Below are 23143 nucleotides of genomic sequence, written 5' to 3' on the forward strand. Positions count from 1 at the left end.
AATTGTATTAGTAAATACATTAATGGAAAAAAATATAAGCCCTTAACTAACAGCTCCAGTGTCATGCTTGCCTGCCTGTCACCGACTCTCTGCCATGAGTGTCATGAACTCTAACCATCTTGACTGAGCCCTAGGCTGAACGTTTCCTTTTGTAAGTTTCCCTGTTTATGGTGTCTTATCACAGCAACAGAAAAGTCACTAAGACAGGACTCATATCCCAGATGCTTAATTCTGCTAACCATAAACCCCACAATCAATGGTGCTTTTGATATGGTTTTATTATTACTGACTGTCATAGAGTCTGGATTGTCTCTTAGAAATCAAGAAATAAGTAAGCTAAACTCCCCAATGGAAATGGAAGATCTAAATATCAATAGGATGTTTCTAGGCTGCAAGAAAGCAACAGAAGAAAATACTAGGATAGTCTGCTAGCATTGTCATTATTGCCATATTTCCACATTGGTGGTAGCGGCATCACCAACCTACCACCCTGACTCAAGAATAGTAAATCAAACATCACTGCAGAGAATCACAAGCACAGCAGATCCTCATTAACCACAGCAAAGCAGACTTTTCTTACAGCAGCAGCCTTGAGCTTTTACAGTCCCATAAAGCCATATTGTTGCAGAGTACCAACATAAGATGGGGAGTCTGAAAGGCAAAAACACTGAAGTATTAATCGTGTTAGGTATTGGTGCTTGCCAGGGGAAGCAAGCCAGTAAATAACATCCCTCCATGGCCTCTGCATCAGCTCCTGCTTCCTGCCTTGCTTGAGTTCCAATCCTAACCAATTCCTGTATGTGTTGAGACATTAGATAGGGCTAACTGGTCACCAGGCTAGCTTCCGAATGATGGAGAGTCTGTCTTAACAGAGTCAGGTGGAGAGTGATAGGCCTGGATACCTGATCTCCTCCTCTGACCCCTAGACGTGCACAGGAACCTTCACCCCATCCTCAGCTTTACACAAAGGGTTTTTAGTTAATAGGTGCAGACATAGCTAATATACTTCTTTAGAATGGCTTGTTTCTAGCAATAAACTATAAAGGAAGAACATATGGCATTATTATATAGCTCTGACTGGGATTATATTTGGTTTTTCATCTCATTTTCTTTTTTGAAATAGCAAGTCCTTCAATATTAAAGTCACAAGTCCATTTCAAATCTGAGTGAGACGAAGTTGTCAGCTTTTCAACAATTCTGAATGTCCAGAGAGTCAGAGCTTGCTTCCATGTCTATAAGAAGACATCAACTTTGAAACCTTTTGAAGTGAGCCTTCATTTACGTATGGCTATCAAAACTGAAATATTTGTAGCCTCATGCACATCTTAAGAATTTCATGAAACTAAGTAAAATGAGAAGAGCTATATAGAATCTAGCTGTTGCTGTAAATTAAACAGCTTACAGCAAATTCAATTTATTTTCCATTATAAGTAATCATTAATTAGAGCACATGTAATGGACAGTTGGGTATAGGGGATGTTCAGATCAGAGTGCTCTTCCAGCCATCCACTCTGATGTGATTCTGTACTCCTCCACTCTGGCTTCTTATACTGGTCTTTCTTCCTGTGGTACTGTAGATGAAAATGGTCACCAGACGTTCATAGGAAATGGCATTGTTTGAAAGGATTAGGACCTGTGGCCTTGTTGGAATAGGTTCAGTTTTATTGGAGGAAGTATGTCATTGGTGTGGGCTTTGAGGTTTCAGAAAGTCAAAACGAGCTCACTCTCTCTTCCTGATGCCTGTCCATCTGGATGTAGAACTCTCAGTTACCTCTCCAGCACCATGTCTGCCTGCTTGCAACCATGCTTCCTTCCTTGATGATAATGAACTAAACCTCTGAACTATAAGCCAGTCCCAGTTGAATGTTTTCCTTTAGAAGAGTTGTCATGGTCATGGTGTTTCTACACACAATAGAAACCCTAACTATGACCATTCCATTTTTTGAAAAAAGCAAATTCACTTATGCTCCAAGGCCTTTCTCCAAGGCCTTTCTCAACACCAACTTTGTTCTTCTGTGATATCCTTTCATGAAGCCTTCTTTTTATCATGAGTTACAACTATAATGATACCTTCTAGGAGATGCTCCAAATTGTAATTATCCAAACTAATTACACCACTGCCTTCCTACTGCCTTGGGCAATCACATTACTCTATTATTTTCTTCTCAGCATTTCTTATCTAAACATTCTATTATCTTTTTACTTGCTTGTTGATATAAAGACCACCACTAAGCTCTCTTGACTGGGACCTGGAATGTAGCAGTGTGTCACTAAGCTGGATCTGACCATTAGGCTTTGGATGACAGTGGGGGAAGTCCAGAGTGGCCTGCAGAGATGGGGTAAATGATTAGCTGAAAACCTGATTTTCCAAAGAAGTGAGGATTTGCCAGGAAGTGCACACAGGATATAAATCATTCCAATCAGGCTCAGGATAAATGACTTTACATACTATTGAGTGTTGGAAGCTACAATTTGCCTAATACATTAACAAACATAAAAAATGTAGAATGGAATTTATTGTCCTGGTATGCTAGTATCCTGTAGGCTGAATCCTGTGAAATTCATTTGGGAAACCTGATCTTTACAATGGTCTATATGATGCCTTTGGTAAGATGATATTCTACCACAAGTTAATTTCAATAGTGCTTCTAGTAACTGATTTTCCTGGAATGTCAACTCAAAACATTTGAATCAAAAATTAAAAATCTCTCTTAATTGGTTCTACCCTGTAAGGCAGAGTTGTGGGGGAGAAAACATGTGTTTGTTCCCTTCTTTCAGGAATGGCTTCTTCAGTGTGTCCTTTAGCTCTCTCCCTAGATTCCAAACTCGGTGTTACCAGTATGCAGTCTCATTGCTTCCTTATGGCAGGACACAGAGTAATTAAATACATGTTTTCATATTATATTTCCTTATTATATTCTACTTTTTTTTTACCACAGTGTACATTATTTTTTATCTTTACTAGATCAAAAAAAGTCATATCTTCTTTAAAAAATAAAATGTGATGGTGACAGACCTTCCTTGTATGTGACTGTTCTGTGTTAGTCAATTGACACTGGACTTTTCCATCTAACTGCAATGAATGCATATGGAAAAGAGTCCTGGAGTCTGAGGAAACGTAGCTTAGTGGTTGAGCCTCTGACTTGCACATGCTTTTATTACCATCAGTGGAAAATAATCTGACTGTTTTCCTTCTGGGTCAGTAGAGAATCATCACCTTCCTGAATGATCTAGTAACTATCCGGCCTGGGAAGATTATGGTCACCCATCGACTTCAAAGAAAACAAAAAGTCACTGACGTCCTTAACCTCTGAAGCAATAGTACTCAATACAGGAAAGCTGTGGGGCAGTGGACTGTGAATGGTAGCCTGATCCTTGGTTGAGCTAAAGGCTTTGAAGCACTGAGTCCCTGAAGGGATGGTAGGAGCCTTGTCTGTTCTCAGGCACCAGGCCCATGTCATATAGCCACAGCACCCCATAGATGTGTGGCCATCTGCCATGTAAGGGCAATACCCCAAGCCCTTCCATGTGTAGATGAGGCATCCCTGACATGCAAACCAAGACAATAGGAAAAGAGGCATGACTACATGTCATGTAGGCTCAAGAAAGAGATCTCCATGCTAATGAGGTACCTAGAGGCCTGGAGGGCATAGCCAATAAGCTTTCCTTCCCAGACACTCCTCCCTGAAAAAGGTATTTAATCTCAGGTCCACTCTGAGAAGTGGGGTATGGTTTTAAACATTCACTTTCCACAATGGCAATAAATGGTTTGGAACCACAGACTGTCTCTTTTCATGGAGATCTGTCTTGAGGAGCCATGGAGAAGGCCTTTGCCTATAGCGCTGCCATCTAGTCTCCTGTAGAAGGCCTCTCTGTAATCCCAGCCATGATCACCACCAAGTAAAGCCAAGGACTCTCCCTATGCCTGTGGGGGGAGGGGGAGCCACTCTATTCTCAGCTCTTCTCACCTTAATATGAGGGGAAGTGCCTAGTCTTACTGCAACTTGATATGCCATGTATGAATTCCACAGGAGTTGTGCCCATTTCTGAAGAGAAATGTAGAGAAAGTGAATGGAGGGGGCTGGAAGGAGAGGATAGGGGCAACTGGTCGAGGTATGATATGTGAGAAGAAAAACTTAGCCTAGAATAAAATAAAATCCAAACAAATCTTGTGTTTTATAGTCACTATAGCAAACGTATTAATTCCCAGCAGTAATATCTTAAAGGATGATTGAAGTACCCTGTTTTAAAGGTACAATAATATTATTTGTTTTAGTCATATTTTATGTTTTTGAAACCATGAAATTCAGTAAAATAAAAAGTAAACATTATAGAATATACACACAGACACATCCTAACCAGGTTACTTTGGTTGTAGGGTTTTTAAGGCCCAAGGAATTGCTTTCCTGTTTACACACCTATGTTCTTTTCTGAGATCCATTTTTCAAAAGGCAGTTGTAAGATGCAACTCTTAGATGCTGGCGAGGATGTGGAGAAAGAGGAACACTCCTCCATTGCTGGTGGGATTGCAAGCTGGTACAACCACTCTGGAAATCAGTTTGGCAGTTCCTCAGAAAATTGGACATAGTACTGCTGGAAGACCCAGCAATCCCTCTCCTAGGCATATACCTATACGATGTTCCGACTTGTAATAAGGACACATGCTCCACTATGTTCATAGCAGCCTTATTTATATTAGGCAGAAGCTGAAAAGAACCCAGATGTCCCTCAACAGAGGAATGGATACAGAAAATGTGGTACATTTACACAGTGGAGTACTACTCAGCTATTAAAAACAATGATTTTATGAAATTCTTAGGCAAATGGATGGATCTGATAGATATCATCCTGAGTGAGGTAACCCAATTACAAAAGAACACACATGATATGCACTCAATGATAAGTGGATATTAGCCCAGAAACTTAGAATACCCAAGGTACAATTTGTCAAACACGTGGAACTCAAGAAGAAGGAAGACCAAAGTGTGGCTACTTCATTCCTTCTTAGAATGGGGAACAAAATACTCATGGAAGAAGTTTCAGAGACAAATTTCTGAGCAGAGCCTGAAGGAATGAGCATCCAGAGACTGCCCCACTTGGGGATCCACCCCATAAATAACCACCAAACCCAGACACTAGGCAGATGTCAATAAGAGCCTGCTGACAGGAGCCTGATATAGCTGTCTCCTGTGAGGCTCTGCCAGTGCCTGGTAAATACAGAAGTGGATGCTCAGTCATCCATAGGATGGAGCACAAGGTCCCCAATGAAGGAGCCAGAGAAATACCGAGGGAGATGAAGGGGACTGAAGCTCCATAGAAGGAACCTTAATATGAACTAACCAGTACCCCCAGAGCTCTTTGGAACTACACCATCAATCAAAATCAAAAATAAAAACAAAACAAACAAAACAAACAAACAAACAAACAAAACACATGGTTGACCTTGTGGCTCTAGCTATATATGTAGCAGAGGATGGCCTAGTCAGTCAACAGTTGGAGGAGAGGCCCTTGGTCCTGTGAAGGCTCTATGCCCTAGTATAGGGGAATGCTAGGACCAGGAATGGGAGTGGGTGGGTTGCGGAGCAGGGAGAGTGGGGAGGGGATAGGGGTTTTTTGGAGGAGAAACTAGGAAAGAGGATAACATTTGAAATGTAAATAAAGAAAATATCTAATAAAAAAATTCAAGATAAGAACATGAAGTGTAGGCCACCCCTTCCTGCATCATCACCGCCATGAACGCTTAGATTGCATCACAGAGGAAAGGCCTCACAGAATACCCATCAGCAGTTGTAGATTTTTATCAGTGGGGATTTTCTTATAACTATAATTGTTCTTGTGCTGTAGGTGCTTTGTTAAAATGTGTGTTCCTCTTATTTCAGTTAACATCTTTATGGAACATAGGGGACCAGTCAAATGAAGTTGGGTTTCCTTGACCAAGCAAGACAAAGAACACATGAAGAGGATTTCTTTTCTCCTCCTCCTTCTGTTCTCCCCTGAACATAATGAGAAAACAAAACTGTCACAAAGACATCCTAAAAGGAGCCAGGATAAAGTCTTTGTCACTATACTACCACTGCAGTGTACAACTTGTTTTATGAGTTTTGATAATCTATAAGTCCACTACTTAAACTACTTATGTCGTTTCTTAAATAGAAGGAACAAAGATGAGAGAGAAATTGGAGAATTAAGTCTTATTTTTATTCCTTAGGAGATGCTGTGGGCTGTGGTTTGCTAACTCAATAAGGATTGATAGGAGCTTTCAGAGTCTGGCACATGCTTACCACTGATTTTCAGAACTGACCAGATGTGTAGGGATTCTCTGCAGATGGACTTCAAAGTCCTCAGTCTTATTTCAAATATGTGATGGATCATATCACTATTAGCAGTGATAATTCAACAAGCTAAATGTATCTTTATTAGCTTATAATTAATTATAAATTTCTTCTTTTTTCAAGTTAATTTTTTCAACATATGAACGTAGTAATAGTTGAATGTTGATCCTTAAAATATCTTATTAAATCTAAAATTGATAATTTAATAGTACTTGGTGGTATTAAATACCTGCATATATATTTCATCTTCAAAATTTTTATTTATCACTCACAATTGGTGTGCATGTGTGTATGATATGCAAGTGTATGATTGTAACTTCAAGTGCTTTTGCGCATTTGGAGGTCCAAAGACAAATTTACTGAGTTGCTACTCTCCTTGAATTCATGCAACCAGACTTGTTTAGTAAGCATCTTATACCTGAGCCTTCCCATAGTCTGAAAACCAGTCAGATCTTTTTTTAATTTTGTTTTTGTTGTGCTGAAGATCAAACCCAGGGCCTTGCCCACGTTAGGCTAATGAGCCACATCCAAGGCCACCATTTTTAGCATTTTTTTTTTTTTTTTACAGTGTCAAAGTGTTCAATTCTTTAGATGGGCCAATAGAAATTTATATTGCTTAATGTACATTGTTTCTAGAATCAGAGCCCTCTGCTAGCCTTTGTCTTTAGTATCAAAGTTGCATTCCCTTTCCATTATCATTATAGTTGAATGTTGGCAATTAAATCCTTAATAATATTCTTTGAGATTTTCCCAGGATTCCTTTAAGACCTCTGGGCAAAGCAAAGGTAGAGTTAGCATGCAAAGACACTAGGGAGGAGCAGAGGATTAAAGCGAGGCAAATGCGCATAGTAAGCCATATCGGAGGAAAAGTGATGTGATTATTAAGTATGAGTATACAGTATGCAGACTTTAGCATATTGTACAAGTGAAAGACATATACACATGCATATATTTACTGCTGTATTTATCAAATTAAAGACTCTTTTGGTTGTATGATAAAACACAAGAAGGAGTCTTTTGTTTGTTTGTTTTTTGTTTTGGTGCCCAGCAGTATAAAATAACATTTAATAGTAAAAAAAAAAAAATGCAAGCTTTAGAAGATGTATCCTAGATGTAAGGAAAGACAGTGGTAGTGATTAAAAGGGAGCACAAAAATTCTCAAAATCAGTGATAATACAATTTTATCTGCCAATCAATAAGCATTTATTAAGTGACTATAAATAGGTACAAAGAAGCATAATGCATAATGGACATGAAGATGCTTAAGTGCTATAGGTATGAAATATTTATCACTATCCTTCAGTTTCAGAGTGATGACAGTGGGTGAGGAAAACAGACTCACTTGTGCAAAAAGATGCCTGTGTGTAGCTGCCGAGGGATAGGGATGGTCCAGTTACAAAAAATGGAGAAAAGGGGCTGCAGGGAAAGGGGGTAGGGGCTAGAATGGTAGGAGGATAGGAAAATGGGTTTAACAGATCCAGGACATTTGATAAATTTTAATTGTGCTCTGAATCCTGTTCATCTCATATCTTTTTATCCCAGAAAACATAAATTCTAGTTCATATATGAAACAAGATACATCAGCTTTGAAAGTAAGTTTCATATTTTTTAATAAAATCCACAGAGTCATGTCTAAATTTTCCCATTCTTGTGTATTTTTTAAAGTGTCCATAATTTGATTACCATAAATATCTATACTAAGTGTAATTGATTTAAATATTTGGTACTTCTTAGAAATACAGCTTTGTTGTGTATAGTGATTAGCTTCCCTAGTGACTTAAAAGGTTAAAATTTGTGACTAAAATTATAGTTGTTTATCCTGAAAGCAATTGCCTAACTATTCTTTCCTGAGGATTTTGCATATATTAGGATTATCATTGTATCTGTGTGATAAGCTAGAAAAATCAAATTCAATTGTTTATTTGTAATTAAACACATTCTGTTTTCTGCAATGGGAATTACATAAATTGGTCTATGATGTGAAGTAATTGTATTTTAAATTACCAAATTGAAAAAGAAGAGATGCACAGCCTTTTAGCTGATCATGGCACTCATCACTTTGCTACTAACATGAGAGAACTAATAGCCTTTAACGTCATTAAATCTCATGACTAAGTGGCAAACTACCAGGTATTGTGATGTAGACACACAGTTGTTTGTGACTGAGGAAAAATTGAACTAGTTAATGGTAATTACTTCTTTGGAAAAGAAAACTATAAATAAATCATATTGTAGAGCAATTCCATCTTGAAAGTCAATAGTGAATTCCATCTGGTGCGTGTCATTAACTATCAAAGGGGGTACTTACATGCCTTGCCTCTTTTTATATCTTTATTCTTGCCATTTAAAAGTACAGGTCGATCCATCAATGATAATGTTATTTTGGTTTGTTTGATCAAAAGCTTAAAACATAAAAAGGGAGAAGAAATAAAACTCCCAAACCTCCCACTTCTCTGTGGTTACAGATTTAAGTCATAAAACACAAAAGGAAAAAAAATTAAGCCAATTTTGAAGCAGATGATCAGGAGATGGTTAATGAGTTAGTTATACCACAAGTCTTTGAAACCCAGAATATAGAGTTAATAAAAGTATGAATCCATGCCCTGATCGCTGTCACCATCACATTCTGCATGACTTTTAGTTAGGGAGATGCAGAAATCAGACTGACAAGGTTTCCCTGTTAGTGACTGAAAAGAAAGTCAAATAACTTCTTACAAATATCATTGCACATGAGACACACCAAGATCATTGCTTGAATCTAGTTTTTGGAGCACTTCCTTATACAATTCTAATCAGCACCAGTTCTTGCAGCAGTTCACAAGGAAACCTCACACATATAAACCTCACACATATAAAGTCTTTTTGAAAACACACATTCAACTTGACTATTTCAATAGGATTTGCTCTGTCCTGTGCAGTAGCTATAGAACTTCTAATTCTGTTGTCAGCTCACTTAGATTTTTATAACATAAACCCCAGCACGTTCAAATCTGTTTACGTTCCCAAAGCCCTTTGGCAAGCACTGCACATACCTTTCCGTGTGCAGAACATCTCTGCAGATCTCCCTTCAGGCTCAGCTCAGCGGCAATATGCTACTTTCAAGAAGCTGAGACTGGGATTTTGGTTTGTGTGCTTTCCTGGTAACATAACACTTCCTTTTTGGAGACCAGCCTCTTCTCTGGCCCAGCCCAGTCCCTGAGCTCTGGTGGCAATATGTAAAACTCACGGTCTGGTCTTCTATTTCTGCTCGCAGGCAGGCAGCCTACTCTACCTGCCCTAGGGCTGAGTGCCTGCTCTCGGCTCACTGAACACTTTGCAGGCTGGGCCAGCACGTTCTGCATGATCTGTTACTAAGCTGACCCTGTAAAAGTCTGTCACAAAGTGAGATAAGAAAAGCAGTGCATAACTTCTGTATGCCTTCTTATCATAAAGCAAATGAAAGGCATGGCCGCCTTTCCCACTTGGATCAGAGAGCCATGGGTCCGATAAGCTGACTGTTAATCATGGTTGTGTTCTGTATCTTGACTACTGTGAACTATGGCTGGAATGCAAGTTTGACACTCACTACCACCCTGGACTCTCCAGCTTCCTCATCAGGAGATCATCAATCTTTTTCATATTGTACTTATTTTCTTGTCTATTAAGACCCACACTTAGCATACTGTGAACACTTAATAATTCGCTAAATGGATAAGAGTAATAACTCTATTTTCTAGCCAAATTCTTTTTTTTAAGTGCTGAAATCATTTATTGATAAATGAATAAATATTACCAAGCATTGTTCTTTCATCTGACTGTGCAATGCAAATATAACCTTCTTGCAAATTTGTCATTTGATCTCGAGAAAATTAACGTACCAGGCCACACCCAGCCCACAATGGGCTATATTGGCTCCTCGATGCCTTTCCTGCCTAAAATAATACCATGTAGGAAGGGTGCTGAACCATTTTCAAGAGTAGATCAAAGTACAGTGAAGGTTTCCTTCTAACACTACATTCATTAGTATTAATTTCTTAATTTGGAAAGAATTAGAAATATCTCAGTACTGCATATACCATGGGGATGTGTCTCATGAGATGAGAATGTCATCTGTCCTAGGTATAGTTGGAAAAGCTTTGGCAACCACTAATCTAGACTAGTGAGTTCTAGCCAAATTCTTAATCCTCATCCCTTGTAAGTTCTGAACCCAGGACCTGACTCTCCCTGACTACTTGCTCATATTTTCAGGCTTCGGAATCCAGCAGAAGACTTTGATGGCTATCTCCCGGCTAGTCTCTGTTGTCATTTCCTGTTTTCAGAACTTCCTTTGGTAATGCATGGAAGCTTAAATAAAATGTAATTCCGCCTTTTATTTGGGGGCCTAAGATCACCAAAGCCAGGAGCAAAAAATGGCATCTCAGTAATTAGATTCTTGAGTCCAAGCACGATTGGAAGCTTGAACTGACCACGTTCAGACAAATTGCAGAGATCTATAAGTCATTGAAAACTATGTGCATACTTAATAAACGCTGAAACAAAAATGATATAATGAAAATGGAGTTCATATTTCCAGCAGTTTACATCTCCGATGCTCTCTGTCAGATCATACATGCCACACACAGATGATGGCCCTTGTCAAGATACAAAACCCCTGTAGTAAGCTGGCTGTCAACTGGAAAGGGATCAGTCAGTGTTTTAGAGGAAGTTGGTGTGCTGGCAGTATGAACTGTACTGTCTTCTGTCTTTGAGGGAGGTACTTTTGGTTCCCTTTCAAGAGCTGCTGCAGCATTCTAAGTAATTGCTAGGAAATGAATAAGGTAACCTACAGGAAAATTGTAGTTTCACTCCGGGCACTCTGCTTGAGTAAGTGTTTAATAAATGTCAAACTCCATTCACTTCCTTAATGCCATTATTGGTCTGTTATACTTCTAGGCACCATTTTGTTATCTTCATGTGATGCTAATATCAGTGTCTTCAAATGAGTTTTATCATTTATAAATATTTTCTTGTTAACTATACAATCATCTTGGGAGATGCTGCTTGTTCTCAAAATTTTGCTGAGTTTGTTATTCACAGAAAAACAATGTCCTAATGTATTTTGGTGACACTAGGTGGTTTTCCTTGCAGCCTTATATGACAAGCAAAAGGGGAAGACAAAGGTATTCTGAAGATGTCACTGTGTTCAACCTCAAACAGTTCATCATGCTTGCAGACTCCCAAGAAGCCATAATAGCAGGTAGTAAGCAAGGAGTTAGTTCTTTATTAAAGCAAAATTTATTATAGGAAAAAAAAACACATGAAAACCAAAACCTAAGCTAATATGAGCGTTTCACATACTTAAATTTCACATAATAGTAGACATTATTCAAATCTGCTTCAAGCTTAAAGATGAATAATTAAACTATGAAACTATCTGTATACATTCACACATAACCATATAAAACACAGTCATGCATTGGTTATAACTGATTATATTGTAGGTACCCACATAATTAAATATCTTTATTTTCTTATCTACATACAATTCAAATCAATATGAGGTGGGTGTTTCTAAATATTTTTTCATTTGCTCTTCATTTCTTTTTATTAAAAATTGAAAAAGAAATAGACTTGAGTCACCAGTCCCCTCAGATTAGGCTTAGAAGATTTTACAAAAGCAAATCCATCATTTAGCTTGCTTAGAAATGGCCATGAGTGTAGTGGCTGATGAATATTGACTACCCATTGCTTTTGGGTAAAGGCTGCCAAGAAGTTCTGATTTATGAACGTTTCAATGTGGTGGTCAGAAATGCTGTTACTTATAGCTATACTCAAAGTTTGTTTGTTTTCTTAGTTTATATTCTTACATCTGTTTTAAGACCATGCACACTAAGTAATGTTTAATAATGTAGTGTTCAATGTCTAAGTTGGTTGATTTATATTTCTTTATAGTGCTGGAGTCATAACTCAGGACTTTGCACATGCTCGGCCAGTGTTCTACGGACCACTGAGCTGCATCCACAGTCTTTTGAGACATACACAGTCTTTTGTATCTCACCAAACAGCCTAGAGTGGCTTTGAACCCATGATCATTCAGTCTTTTCCCTTAGTGCTGGAATAGTGTGTGTGCGCATCATCATACCTGGCTTTTATTTATTTTTATGAGATTTATAAAATACTAAATATACCTGCTTATATTTATTTATTTTTTGTTACTGTTTTCTTTAATTTACAGCAGCTTTAGATGAATCTTTCACAAAAGGTAGAAAGGTATGGTAGAAAAAACGGTCTTTTGAAGATGCTGTAAATTGGAGTTAGAAATAAACACCGTAATTGGAGATGTTATTTATTGATGGTATAGTTATAAATATACATTTGCTAGTATCATGCTGCAACGCCTAGCAGATAGCCCTAGCCTGAGATGTGTGGTTTTTTTGCAGTGTGCATTCCTTAAAGACGTACTCTGTAGGCATCTTCCCTCAGGGCAGTACTGATCTACTAAAAAGTGTGGAAAAATGATGGGGGCAAAAGTTATCAGTTCTGAAGGGAAGTGTCCAGAGGCACTTATACCACAAAGGAATCTTGTCTTTTTGACACAGTTTTGCTATGTGATAAAGTTTAATTAGTCCGATTTGATTTCATTCCGGCAAGCAGAGCTAGTAGTTGAGAGTAACTCTTAAAATGTCTGAAGTGCTAGCGTGGCAGTTTTCATTTTCTGGCATTTACAGGGCATGCATATCAAGTGTGTTTGGGTGCTAGAGCCCATAGATATCTAGTAAAAGCACTATATGCTTTGCACACATAAAAGATACTTACCCTGATAACATGACCAGACCAAGCACCTTCCAATAAAACTTAGTGTTGTTTAGTAATCAATTTAACATTAGAACAGCACATCACGAGGTTACTGTGGTGATCCAGCCACTGGAGAATGCAGACTGTATGTCTTTCTCTTTTTTCTCTTGTGAGAACAGTTTGTGACTAAAGGCAAAAAAGTCCCTTAAAAGTTCTGTGGTTTCCTCTTGGGGAAAATGTCTCATATTGTGCAGAGGGTGTATTCACCATTCTTTGCTCCTGTTAAGTTTCTCGTTAACCCTGCTGTCCCCAGGCAATATAGGCCTGTGCTTTTCTGAATGCAGGCATGGCAAATCCATGCACAGTGAAGATCCCGGCAACATTCAGTCTGGGCTCAAGACCGTGGAGTACTTGATCCATTTTTCTTCTCAGTTTTATCACCACTGAAACTAGGATTGGAATATTTTCTACAAAGTATTGTGACCATTGAGTAATTTAACATGTATGAAATAAAGTAGAGTGTGCCATGTCCTAAGTACTTGGAAAGTGTTTCAAATTACTTTCATGACGAGAGGATACATAAAAGAATATATAAGTTTCTGAAAAGCTGGCTAAAGCCAGCTTACACTAAGCATATCTGCTTGTCCATGTTCGGTATGGCATTGCTCATTATCACCACGGTATACATTCATACCATGTACTCATCACCGGAAGACTATATAAAGAAAATCTGATAAATAACCAACTAGTTTACTCAATGAGAAAATTACCAAAATTATGTCATTTGCAGGAAAACAGATGACGTTCAATATCATCATGTTAAACTTAAGTAAGCCAGACTGATGAAGATTAGACTCGCTTGTTTTCTTCCATGTTGAATTTAGAGGGGACAAGAAGCATACTATAAAAGGGTAACCACGATGAACAGGACAGGGCAAGGTTATTGCTGAGAGGAAGAACAGAGAGGGCCACAGAAGGAATGAATATGGTCACAGTATATTTTATGCATGAATGAAAACGTCCCAATACAAACATCGTTTTGCACAATTATTATTACCTAATTTAAGAATTTTAAGGTTAAAAGCGCAACTTTTCTGTGGCACTGCAGATTATGGTGACTGGGAAAGTAATGTAGATGTATAGACACAGAAATAGGCAAACAAGAACCCTAGCAGCAAACAGAATTGTGTCGGAGGGCACATTCATCTTATGGCAAGGGACAACCAAGTACAAAGCACACACCAAAGATAGAAAATCTCCTCTCTTGTGCTTTGTATTGTCCATCTTGTTCTTAAAGATATGAAAATTGACAATAGTGGCAGAGAATGGGTAAGATTTAATCAAGATTGTAAAAACCAGCTTATGGTCTTATAATTTACTCCCTAGACCTTGCCCTTTCTAAGTATATTTCACAGATTTTAAAAATAATTTTTCCAGATAAATAAAATTCTAAAAGAGACTGGTGCAGACTTGGTGCTCCTTCCCCATGCCCTATTTAGAACTAGAAATACTCCCTTTTGATTCAGCCTTACTCTTAAGATCCTTTATGGGACTCCCATGTTCATAGCTGTCTTAAATGATGTGTTTAAACTTACATATTGTTGTAATAATAATCTGTGTGCTAAGTTAAAAGGCTGGCAGGTGGTGCAGAAAGAAGGCTGGTCACAATTGGCTACAGCGAACGAGCTGGGTACCACAAAAGAAATCTCACCAGTTCCAGCCAGAGATCTGATCCACGTACACCTACATCATGCCCAGACCCCCAAGCCTCACTAGAAGGGTCCCTGCCTAGTTCTGTTTACTATACCTTCTTATTCTGTTTTTGTTCTTAACCTTTGGCCCATATTATGATTTCTATTCTCCACATAGAGATGTAGACTTCTAAAATTCCAAGATTAGAATTACTTAGTAGAAGAACAGGGGAATGAAAGGAAATAAAACTTGAGACATGTGATTCATGTAATTTAAAAAAAAATAATAATTTTTCCTCATTATGTCCAGGTGGGACATTCATAGAACAGTGGGGTTAATTTATGGCAGTTATCAGCTTTTCATAACTACAGTGAACTTTATTTAGAAATCAGTTCACAGTTTTAAAAACTGGCAAAGATAATATGCATGTTATACATATCAGATTATGTCACTGTTCATATAATATGAACTTCAGAAAATTATAATTGGCTGTTATACTGTTTAGTTATGTCATGTGTTCTAATATATAACATTATTATTTCTACTTTAATAAAACAAAATAAGTTTTGTGAAACCTTTTTCCAAATGATCCTGAATTTTTTTTTTGTTGTTGTTGTTAAAAATGATCTTTTTTGGCCTAGTCGGCCATCACTGGAAAGAGAGGCCCATTGGACACACAAACTTTATATGCCCCAGTACAGGGGAATGCCAGGGCCAAAAAAATGGGAATGGATGGGTAGGGAAGTGGGGGGGAGGGTATGGGGGACTTTCGGGATAGCATTGGAAATGTAATTGAGGAAAATATGTAATTAAAAATAATTAAAAAAAATAAACTTTTTAGAGGCACTTACAGAGAAGTGCCCCACTTTGCTGAACTATTGTCTACTGATGGATTTTTTAAAAAATATTTTACATTTAATTTTATTAATTTATTTTACTTTATGTTTATGAATTTTGTTGTTGTTGTTGTTGAATCCTCTGAAACTAGGGTTACAGGTGGTTGTAGCCACCATGTGTGTTCTGGGAATTGAATGTGGGTCTTCTACAAGAGGAGCCAGTGCCCTTAACCACTGAGCAATCTCGTTAGCCCCACACAGACAGATTCATATGGAGGAGCATCAGTGTTCAGGTATGAACCCAGTGAGGAGTGCATGGATTTCCAGTGGATGGTTGCACACCCTGATCACACAGATAGTCTTGGTAAACTTGGTGGATCTCAAACAAACAACTCGATAAACTCAGAGGAAAACAACAAAAAGCCACAGATGTGGGAGAGAGGAGCAGGGTAGGAGGGCTTAGAGATAGAGGGGTGGCAATAATCAGAATGCCTGTATAAACTGTTAAACAAGCTCAGTAAAAGTTTAAAAAGTCCATTTTTAAAACCTATCTAAACAGTTTCTGCAATAGAACTTGAGAAAGTATGGATGGGCATTTCAAATATTGCCTGCCATGCCAAGGCGAGTCCTGCTAGTACCATGTTCTTAGCAATATAGAAATGTTTTATGATCAAGGTTTGAAAATAAAAATGTTCTTTGTGTTTGCTTTAGAAAATTCAAAATGCATAAAGGAAATGAAATCAGGAAAAGAAAAGCCTTAGCTACTGGTAAATGAGTTCAGTGTTTGGTTAAATATTAATATGAAGAATGGAGACTTTTGTTTTGTTTTTTGAGTTAGGGTCTTTATTTACCTGCAGTCTAGGATCTCAGTCATTCTCACTGTGCATTCTATCATAAGCTATATTTATATCTCCTCATTTTTTATTTTTACCATACAGAATGTACACAAAGCAGAATTCAACCACATTAGCTCTATTTTGAACATGTGTCTGGAAACAGTGAGAAACTGAACATCATTATATTATATTTTAAAGCCATTTATTATACTTCCCAACAACAAACAACGAAAAATCACTGTTAGAGTTCAAAGGCAAAAAGAACTCTCTCTCCACCACCACCTAAAGGCTGGGAAAGAATCGGCTGTGGATTATCTCAGGATTGAAGCAGGCAGGAGGAATAGGGTTGGAAAAGGTCAGAGGAAAGAGAGACGACACCGCTGTCAGGCTGTCAGGCATTATCACTGGTTTGTGAGGGACCAGAGCTTTGATCTACTGGCTGCTGTATTCCCAACATTGCTTCTGGTGTTCTGGGCTCTGTTCCCAACCCTTTGGGCAACAGTACTGCACTAGGGAGTCTGTTTCTATTTGCCTTTGTCCCCAGTGTTCTTTCCTTCTCACAAACTGCAGTTCAATTTGTTGTCTCTGTTTACACAGAATATCTTTAGGACAATTGAAATTAATACCAAGGCTGCATTAGAACCAACAGAGTGAGTTCTCTGTTTAAGAGAGCAGGTTCTGCCCCATAGAGCTCCTCACCAGTGCCCCTTTGCACTGTGGGCATGTTTACTTAGTCCTTTACTATTACTAGGAACAAGCTGAGCATGTTCCCAGTTGGCTTTGGCATTGCAGTTCCTGCACTCCTTGAATGTTCTTCCACCCAGACAATGGCCTGACTTTGCTTCAGCATTTTATCCAAGCCTCTGGCTGCATGCTCTCTGATCCGAGAGCTCTTCTGCTCTTCTGACTACTGATGTGTACCAGAAAGCACCTGTATCCCTTTGTATGACGTTTTCTTCAAAACACTTACCACCAAGTGATACATATTGATTTATGGCTAGTTAACTTGAGTAAGATTTAAGCACAGGGATGTTCAATACAGTCCCTGCATCTAAACCAATACTGTCAGATAGCAAAGCATGCCTGCTTTATGACCCAAACACATGTAGCCATTCAGCAGGTGTTCAAGAAATATTTATAGAAAATTGAACTGATTAAAAGCACAATTGATATATGCCAGATTAATCAATGTATGAATAATAATGGTATTATATTTTAAATTTCCTTCTAAATTAATCATACATTGGGTAGCATGTATTAGCTGACGTCATCTAAATTGTGATTTAAAAGAACTAATAAATCAAGTAAATGGAAATATATTATTAAAAGATTAGCTTTTATGGGGGTGGGGTGGCATGGAGAAAGTGTTCAAGGCACAAAGACCAACTCATGATGAAGCCCACTGTGGCTTCAAGGGGACAGAAAATAGGAGAGAGATGACATTCTAGGAAACAAGTGCCTTCATAGAGCTTGTAAATTATTTTTGACAATTTTGATTTTAATCTCAGAGCCAGAGGGATACAATTAGGATTTTAAGCAGAGCATTAATGGAATCAGATTTGACCTTTAGAAATATAGCCATAAGTCATGCAAAGGGTTACAGAGAGATACGTCCTGAATATAGGAGACCACCTCTGAGCTGATGGTTGTAATCTGTGTGCTCTATGAAGCAGTAGGGATTAAGAGAGGTGAATTAATTCAGGAGGCTTTAGAGGGTGGCTTGATTTTTTTAAATTTTTAATTATTTTTTATTTTTTGGCTAATTGTGGCAATGTTTGTTGGGCCTTGGAAGGGAGAGGAAAGAACTGGTTTGGCACTAGAGAATGGAGAAGGAAATGAGTTTAAAGGGCAAATGATATAAAGTCAGCTTTGAAAGGCTAATATCGGAGTACCGCTGGTGTATCCCAATGAACATGACTAAGTAGCAGTTGGAGATATTGGTCTAAAGTTTCTAATAATCTTCAGGGTGAGTAATTTAGATGGCAGCATCTTAGATATGAACTGATATTACCTAGGGGCAAAGTGTTCTTATATAGTTTGTATTGAGACTCAACATTATCACTGTTTTATCCCACTTACTTTCTGTTTGGGTTTTCTCTCCTCCACATACACATGCACATTTTTATGCACACACACACACACACACACACACACACACACACACACACACACAGAGAAAAATATTTGCTGACCTATCTGACAACAAATTACACACATTATAGTCCTCTACCTCATTTACTTAAATGCATATTTCTTATGGTTATTCATGCCTAAAAAATACAACACAATGTAACTTTTAGATTTGAGTAAATTCTACATTGATTTAATATACTTCTTAATAATCTCATGTCTCTGTCCCAGTTTTGACTACTGGTCCATTAATAACTCTAGGCTGCATCAATTTTCAGGATAAGGTGTATTTTTTCAGCTTCCCCAACTGGATATATACCCTAAATTCATGAATTATATAAGAAAATCATCCTCCAAACCTTATTATGTCTCCCACAGGAAGGAAAATGCAGACATTTAAGTAATCAGTATAATTCATGAATTTAGGGTGTATATATATATATATATATATATATATATATATTAAAACGGTCATTTCTTGTAACTTTCCCATCTATCTAGAGAACACAAGGACAGGATACTGTGTAAGTATGTTCCCAGATGGACCTTTTTAGTATGTGGCACTTGATTTTATGTTGTTTCATGAGTAGGAAAACACAAGATCTAGAAAGTGTTTTTTTGTTTGTTTGTTTGTTTTTGTTTTGTTTTGTTTTTTGAGACATTTTGAGACATTTGAGACATATGCTATTTAAGTTGCACTTTGTTCTCTTGTTTGTTTGTTTTCTCCTCTTAGAGGGGTGAGGCAGGTTGGAAACAGGGTTTCTTTATGTAGTCCTGGCTGTCCTGGAGCTCTCTCTGTAGACATAGTTGGGCTCAAACTCGGAGAGATCTGCCTGCCTCTGCCTCCCTAGTCCTGGGATTAAAGGATTTTTTTCTCTACCTCTCCCTCTCTCCCTCCCCCTTTCCCTCCCCACCCCCTCCCTCCCTCCCCACCCTCTCTCTCCTTAAGTGCTGTGAAAATAAACAAAGGATGAGGTAGAGTACTGGAACGAGGTACAAAGCCCACTTGACCAAATAGTATTTAAGATTCAGATTTTTACTAAGGAAACGCAGGATATAAAGCATTGCCACAAGTAAATTTGTGGTCTTGCAGCAAGGAGTTTAGAGGAGGAAGCATTCCCAATTTACCAGGACCGGAGGCACAATGGGAAGCTTTAGTTACAGGAAGCCTTATGAAAGCCCAAGTGAAGCTGCTAAACTGGTTTCTGTTTCCCTTTGTGGGTGTTTTGTTCAAAGAAGAAAAGCAAGTTTTGGCCTGCCATTGGTTACACTAAACGTTGATCTTTAGCTAAAAAGGAATGGATTTGTCAGGATCATTTTCCTTCACTAGGATCCTAATTTAGGTGATTTTGGCTCAAAGTCACCCACACCTGAAATTTTTCTTCCTTCTTTAACTGCGGTTCAAGTTAGAAACTTTGAGAAATGTACCTGGATTGATCTGTACAACCACCTACAAGGATAATGTTTGTCCAGTGATCAAAACAGTACACACTGCAGTCCTTAGCTGCCCACAGGAACCACCACCAACATGAACAAGGATACATCTGTCATTAGGGTCTCTGAGAAATCTGCCACAGAATCCATGAACTCCAGCAAGAAAGAGACGCATGCCTTAAAACCAGAACTGAATAACAGGCTCATAGAGGATAGATAAACAATAGGGGCTTTGAAATCGAGTGAATCTGAGATTGAATTCTACCTGCTACAGTTACCTCATTGCTTTTGCTGGACAACATAAAGGTCTATGTGCCCCAGTTGCATCTAGAGTACAAAAGAGAGAGAGAAATAATATCTACCCACTAAGGTATTAAATTAGGATTGAAGGGGACAATATATGCAGAATATCTTAAACACAGGGGCTGGCATATGGTGGGTGCTTGAAATAGCTCCTGGTGCCCTTTAACACACTAACAAGGGCCGATCCAATACAAGGCAGAAGAGAGACTGAAGGGAGAATCAGGGGAGAGAAGAGAACTGAGCCTTCTTCAGGTTGCTGGCACAGTCAGTGGAGGAAGGAAAGCAGGGGACAGAAGGCTTGATCTGTAGATGGAAGGTGGCTCCATGCTTGCACGCATGAGCAACCAGCCAAGGTCATTACTGGAATGCATCCATCTCAGTAGACGCTTCTTCCATATGACATGGACCCTTTTAAAAACTGCTACAAGAAGCCAGGCGTGGTGGTGCACACCTTTAATCTCAGCACTTGGGAGGCAGAGGCAGGTGAATTTCTGAGTTCAAGGTCAGCCTGGTCTACAGAGTGAGTTCCAGGACAGCCAGGACAATATGGAGAAACCTTGTCTCCAAAAAGAAAAAAGAAAAAAAAAAAAAAACAGCTGCCAGAGCACAAGCACAGGAAGCCTATTTAACAATGAAGAAAGTATGTCTCCCAGGTGATTGATTACATTGGAACATCATCAGGAAAGAGCAGAAAGCACTAGGGACTACAAGATAGCATTTGACTCCAAATGTTCACATGCACAGGAGAGAATAGTTGGGCTTCTCTCACAACAGACAGAGATGGTGTGAGTCAAACAAATGTATTAGAAGTCTGGAGATGAGTTCAAACACACGTGGAATACTGGGGAGAGTTGCCAACCTCAGAGCTGGGTGTACGGAGCTTTAACTTTGATAGCGGCGTGAGCCTTCAACTTCTGTATCTAAGTAAGTTGTTAGCGTAGTAGTATAGTGTCCTTAAGAAAGGCATGCAAAGAGGGGAAGGGGCAGCCGCTTCAGACAACAAGGCTCTAGGTTAGATAGGACAACGGTGTTGTTCTTTTATCCCCCAAATTTCTAGGCAGAGTGCCCAAACTAGTGTTTGCACAAGGTGTCGAAACTCAGTGAGCTGGAGCTTTGGGCTCTCTTAGTTTCTGGGACACTGGTCAGTTGGCATCCACTTACCTAAACATTACAAGGCATACAGGGAAGGACTCTTCCTCCACAGCAAAGGGCAGTATGCTTTGAGTGGCTTCCAAGAGGCTGGTATTCTGATATTGTTGGCAGAATGATGACCTCTTTATTCTGCTTCCTGTAGCCTATGAGTATCACCATATGGTGGAGCACTAATGTCTTACCAGGTGAGATGTTTGATAGTTCGCTGCCTTTGAGGTGGGAATTTTTTGTCAATCATGCCTGTGGACCTATTGTAATAACAACAGTCAAGTGACAAGGGAGGCAGGAAGGGCAGAGTCAAAGGGATGCGACATGAGAAACTTTGAAGATAGTGTGAGACCATGAGCCACAAAATGCTCATGTGTTTTAGAAACCTGAAGAAGCAAGAAAGTAGATTTCCCCCTGGAGCTTCCAGAAAAGAAGATAGCCTTCCTGAAACCCCATCTTTAGTCTAGAAAGATGGATCCGGACTTCACACTCACTACTGGGAATTTAGATTTGTAACATTTAAGCTTATAACTTTTTGGTAATATACTGTTGTGATGGTTTGTATATCCTTGGACCAGGGAGTAGCACCATCTGAAGGTGTGACCTGGTTGGAATGGGTGTGTCACTGTGGGTGTGGGTATAAGATCCTCACCCTAGTTGCCTGGAAGTCAGTCTTCCACTAGCAGCCTTTGGATGAAGACATAGAACTCTCAGCTCCTCCTGCGCCATGACAGCCTGAATGCTGCCATGCTCTCACCTTGATGATAATGAACTGAACCTCTGAACCTGTAAGCCAGCCCCAATTAAATGTTGTTTTTTATAAGACTTGCCTTGGTCATGGTGTCTGTTCACAGCAGTAAAACCCTAACTAAGACAGAAGTTGGTACCAGGAGTGGGGTATTGCTGTGATAGGCCTGACCATGCTTTTATTTGACAAAATGTGGATTTTGGGACTTTGTATTTGGAAAGCAATGGAATGCTTTAAATGGGGCTTAATGGGTCATCCTAGTAGGAATATGGAAGACTTAGTTGCTGGGAGTAATTTGAACTGTGTTGACCTGGCCCAAGAGATTTCAAAGGAGAAGAATTTCAGAATGCGGCATAAAGACTGGCTTTGTGGTACTTTGGTGAAGAATGTGGCTACTTTTTGCCCTTGTCTGAAAAGTTTGCCTGAGGCTAAGGTGAAGAGACTTGGATTAATTGCATTGACAAAAGAAGTTTCAAAAAAGCCCAGCAGAGACTTTGTTCTCTGGTTAAGTCTTATGAAGAGAAGTTTGAACAGGCATAGCAAGCTTAGAAAGGAAAAATATAAAATATATGGTTCGAGTATTAAAGGGGTACCAGGAAGTGAAATGGAACAAATTCCTGTGTTCTAGGAGATAACAGATTAAGGGAGTGGGACCTTGGAGCAAGATCCTACCCAGCTAAATTAAATCCAGGCATGGTGGTACACACCTTTAATCTCAGGAGACAAGCATGCTGATCTCTGCATTCAAGGTCAATCTACAGAGCAAGAACCAGGATAGCCAAGCTTAGGAGGTGAAGGATTTAGAAAACATAAAGCTAGTGATAATGTAATAGTACAAGGGGATCATATTCTAGTTCCTGTAAGCAGCAGAACTCGGCAGCTTCAGCCATGTGGCTCTGGCTCTAGATTTAAGAATGTGAGGAACTACTGGGTAATTGA

At 38.9% G+C, this 23143-nt stretch overlaps 1 protein-coding gene across 4 annotated transcripts in view; it reads right to left on the reverse strand.

Annotated features, from left to right (window-relative positions):
• Oxr1 (oxidation resistance 1) overlaps positions 1 to 23143 on the reverse strand; it is a 407724-nt gene that overhangs the window by 99096 nt on the left and 285485 nt on the right. The window contains exon 1 of one of the 4 annotated variants that reach the window (XM_029469695.2): positions 9365 to 9623. The exons of the other annotated variants lie outside the window; for them this stretch is intronic. Within the exon in view, the coding sequence (XP_029325555.1) occupies positions 9365 to 9383 (19 nt within the window). The 5' untranslated portion in view covers positions 9384 to 9623. Of the gene's footprint in view, positions 1 to 9364; positions 9624 to 23143 lie in introns of those variants that run through there. 4 annotated transcript variants of the gene reach the window in all.

This window comes from Mus caroli, unplaced genomic scaffold, assembly GCF_978045245.1.
Source record: "Mus caroli unplaced genomic scaffold, Mus_caroli_1 scaffold_16, whole genome shotgun sequence".
Classification (NCBI taxonomy): Eukaryota; Metazoa; Chordata; class Mammalia; order Rodentia; family Muridae; genus Mus; species Mus caroli.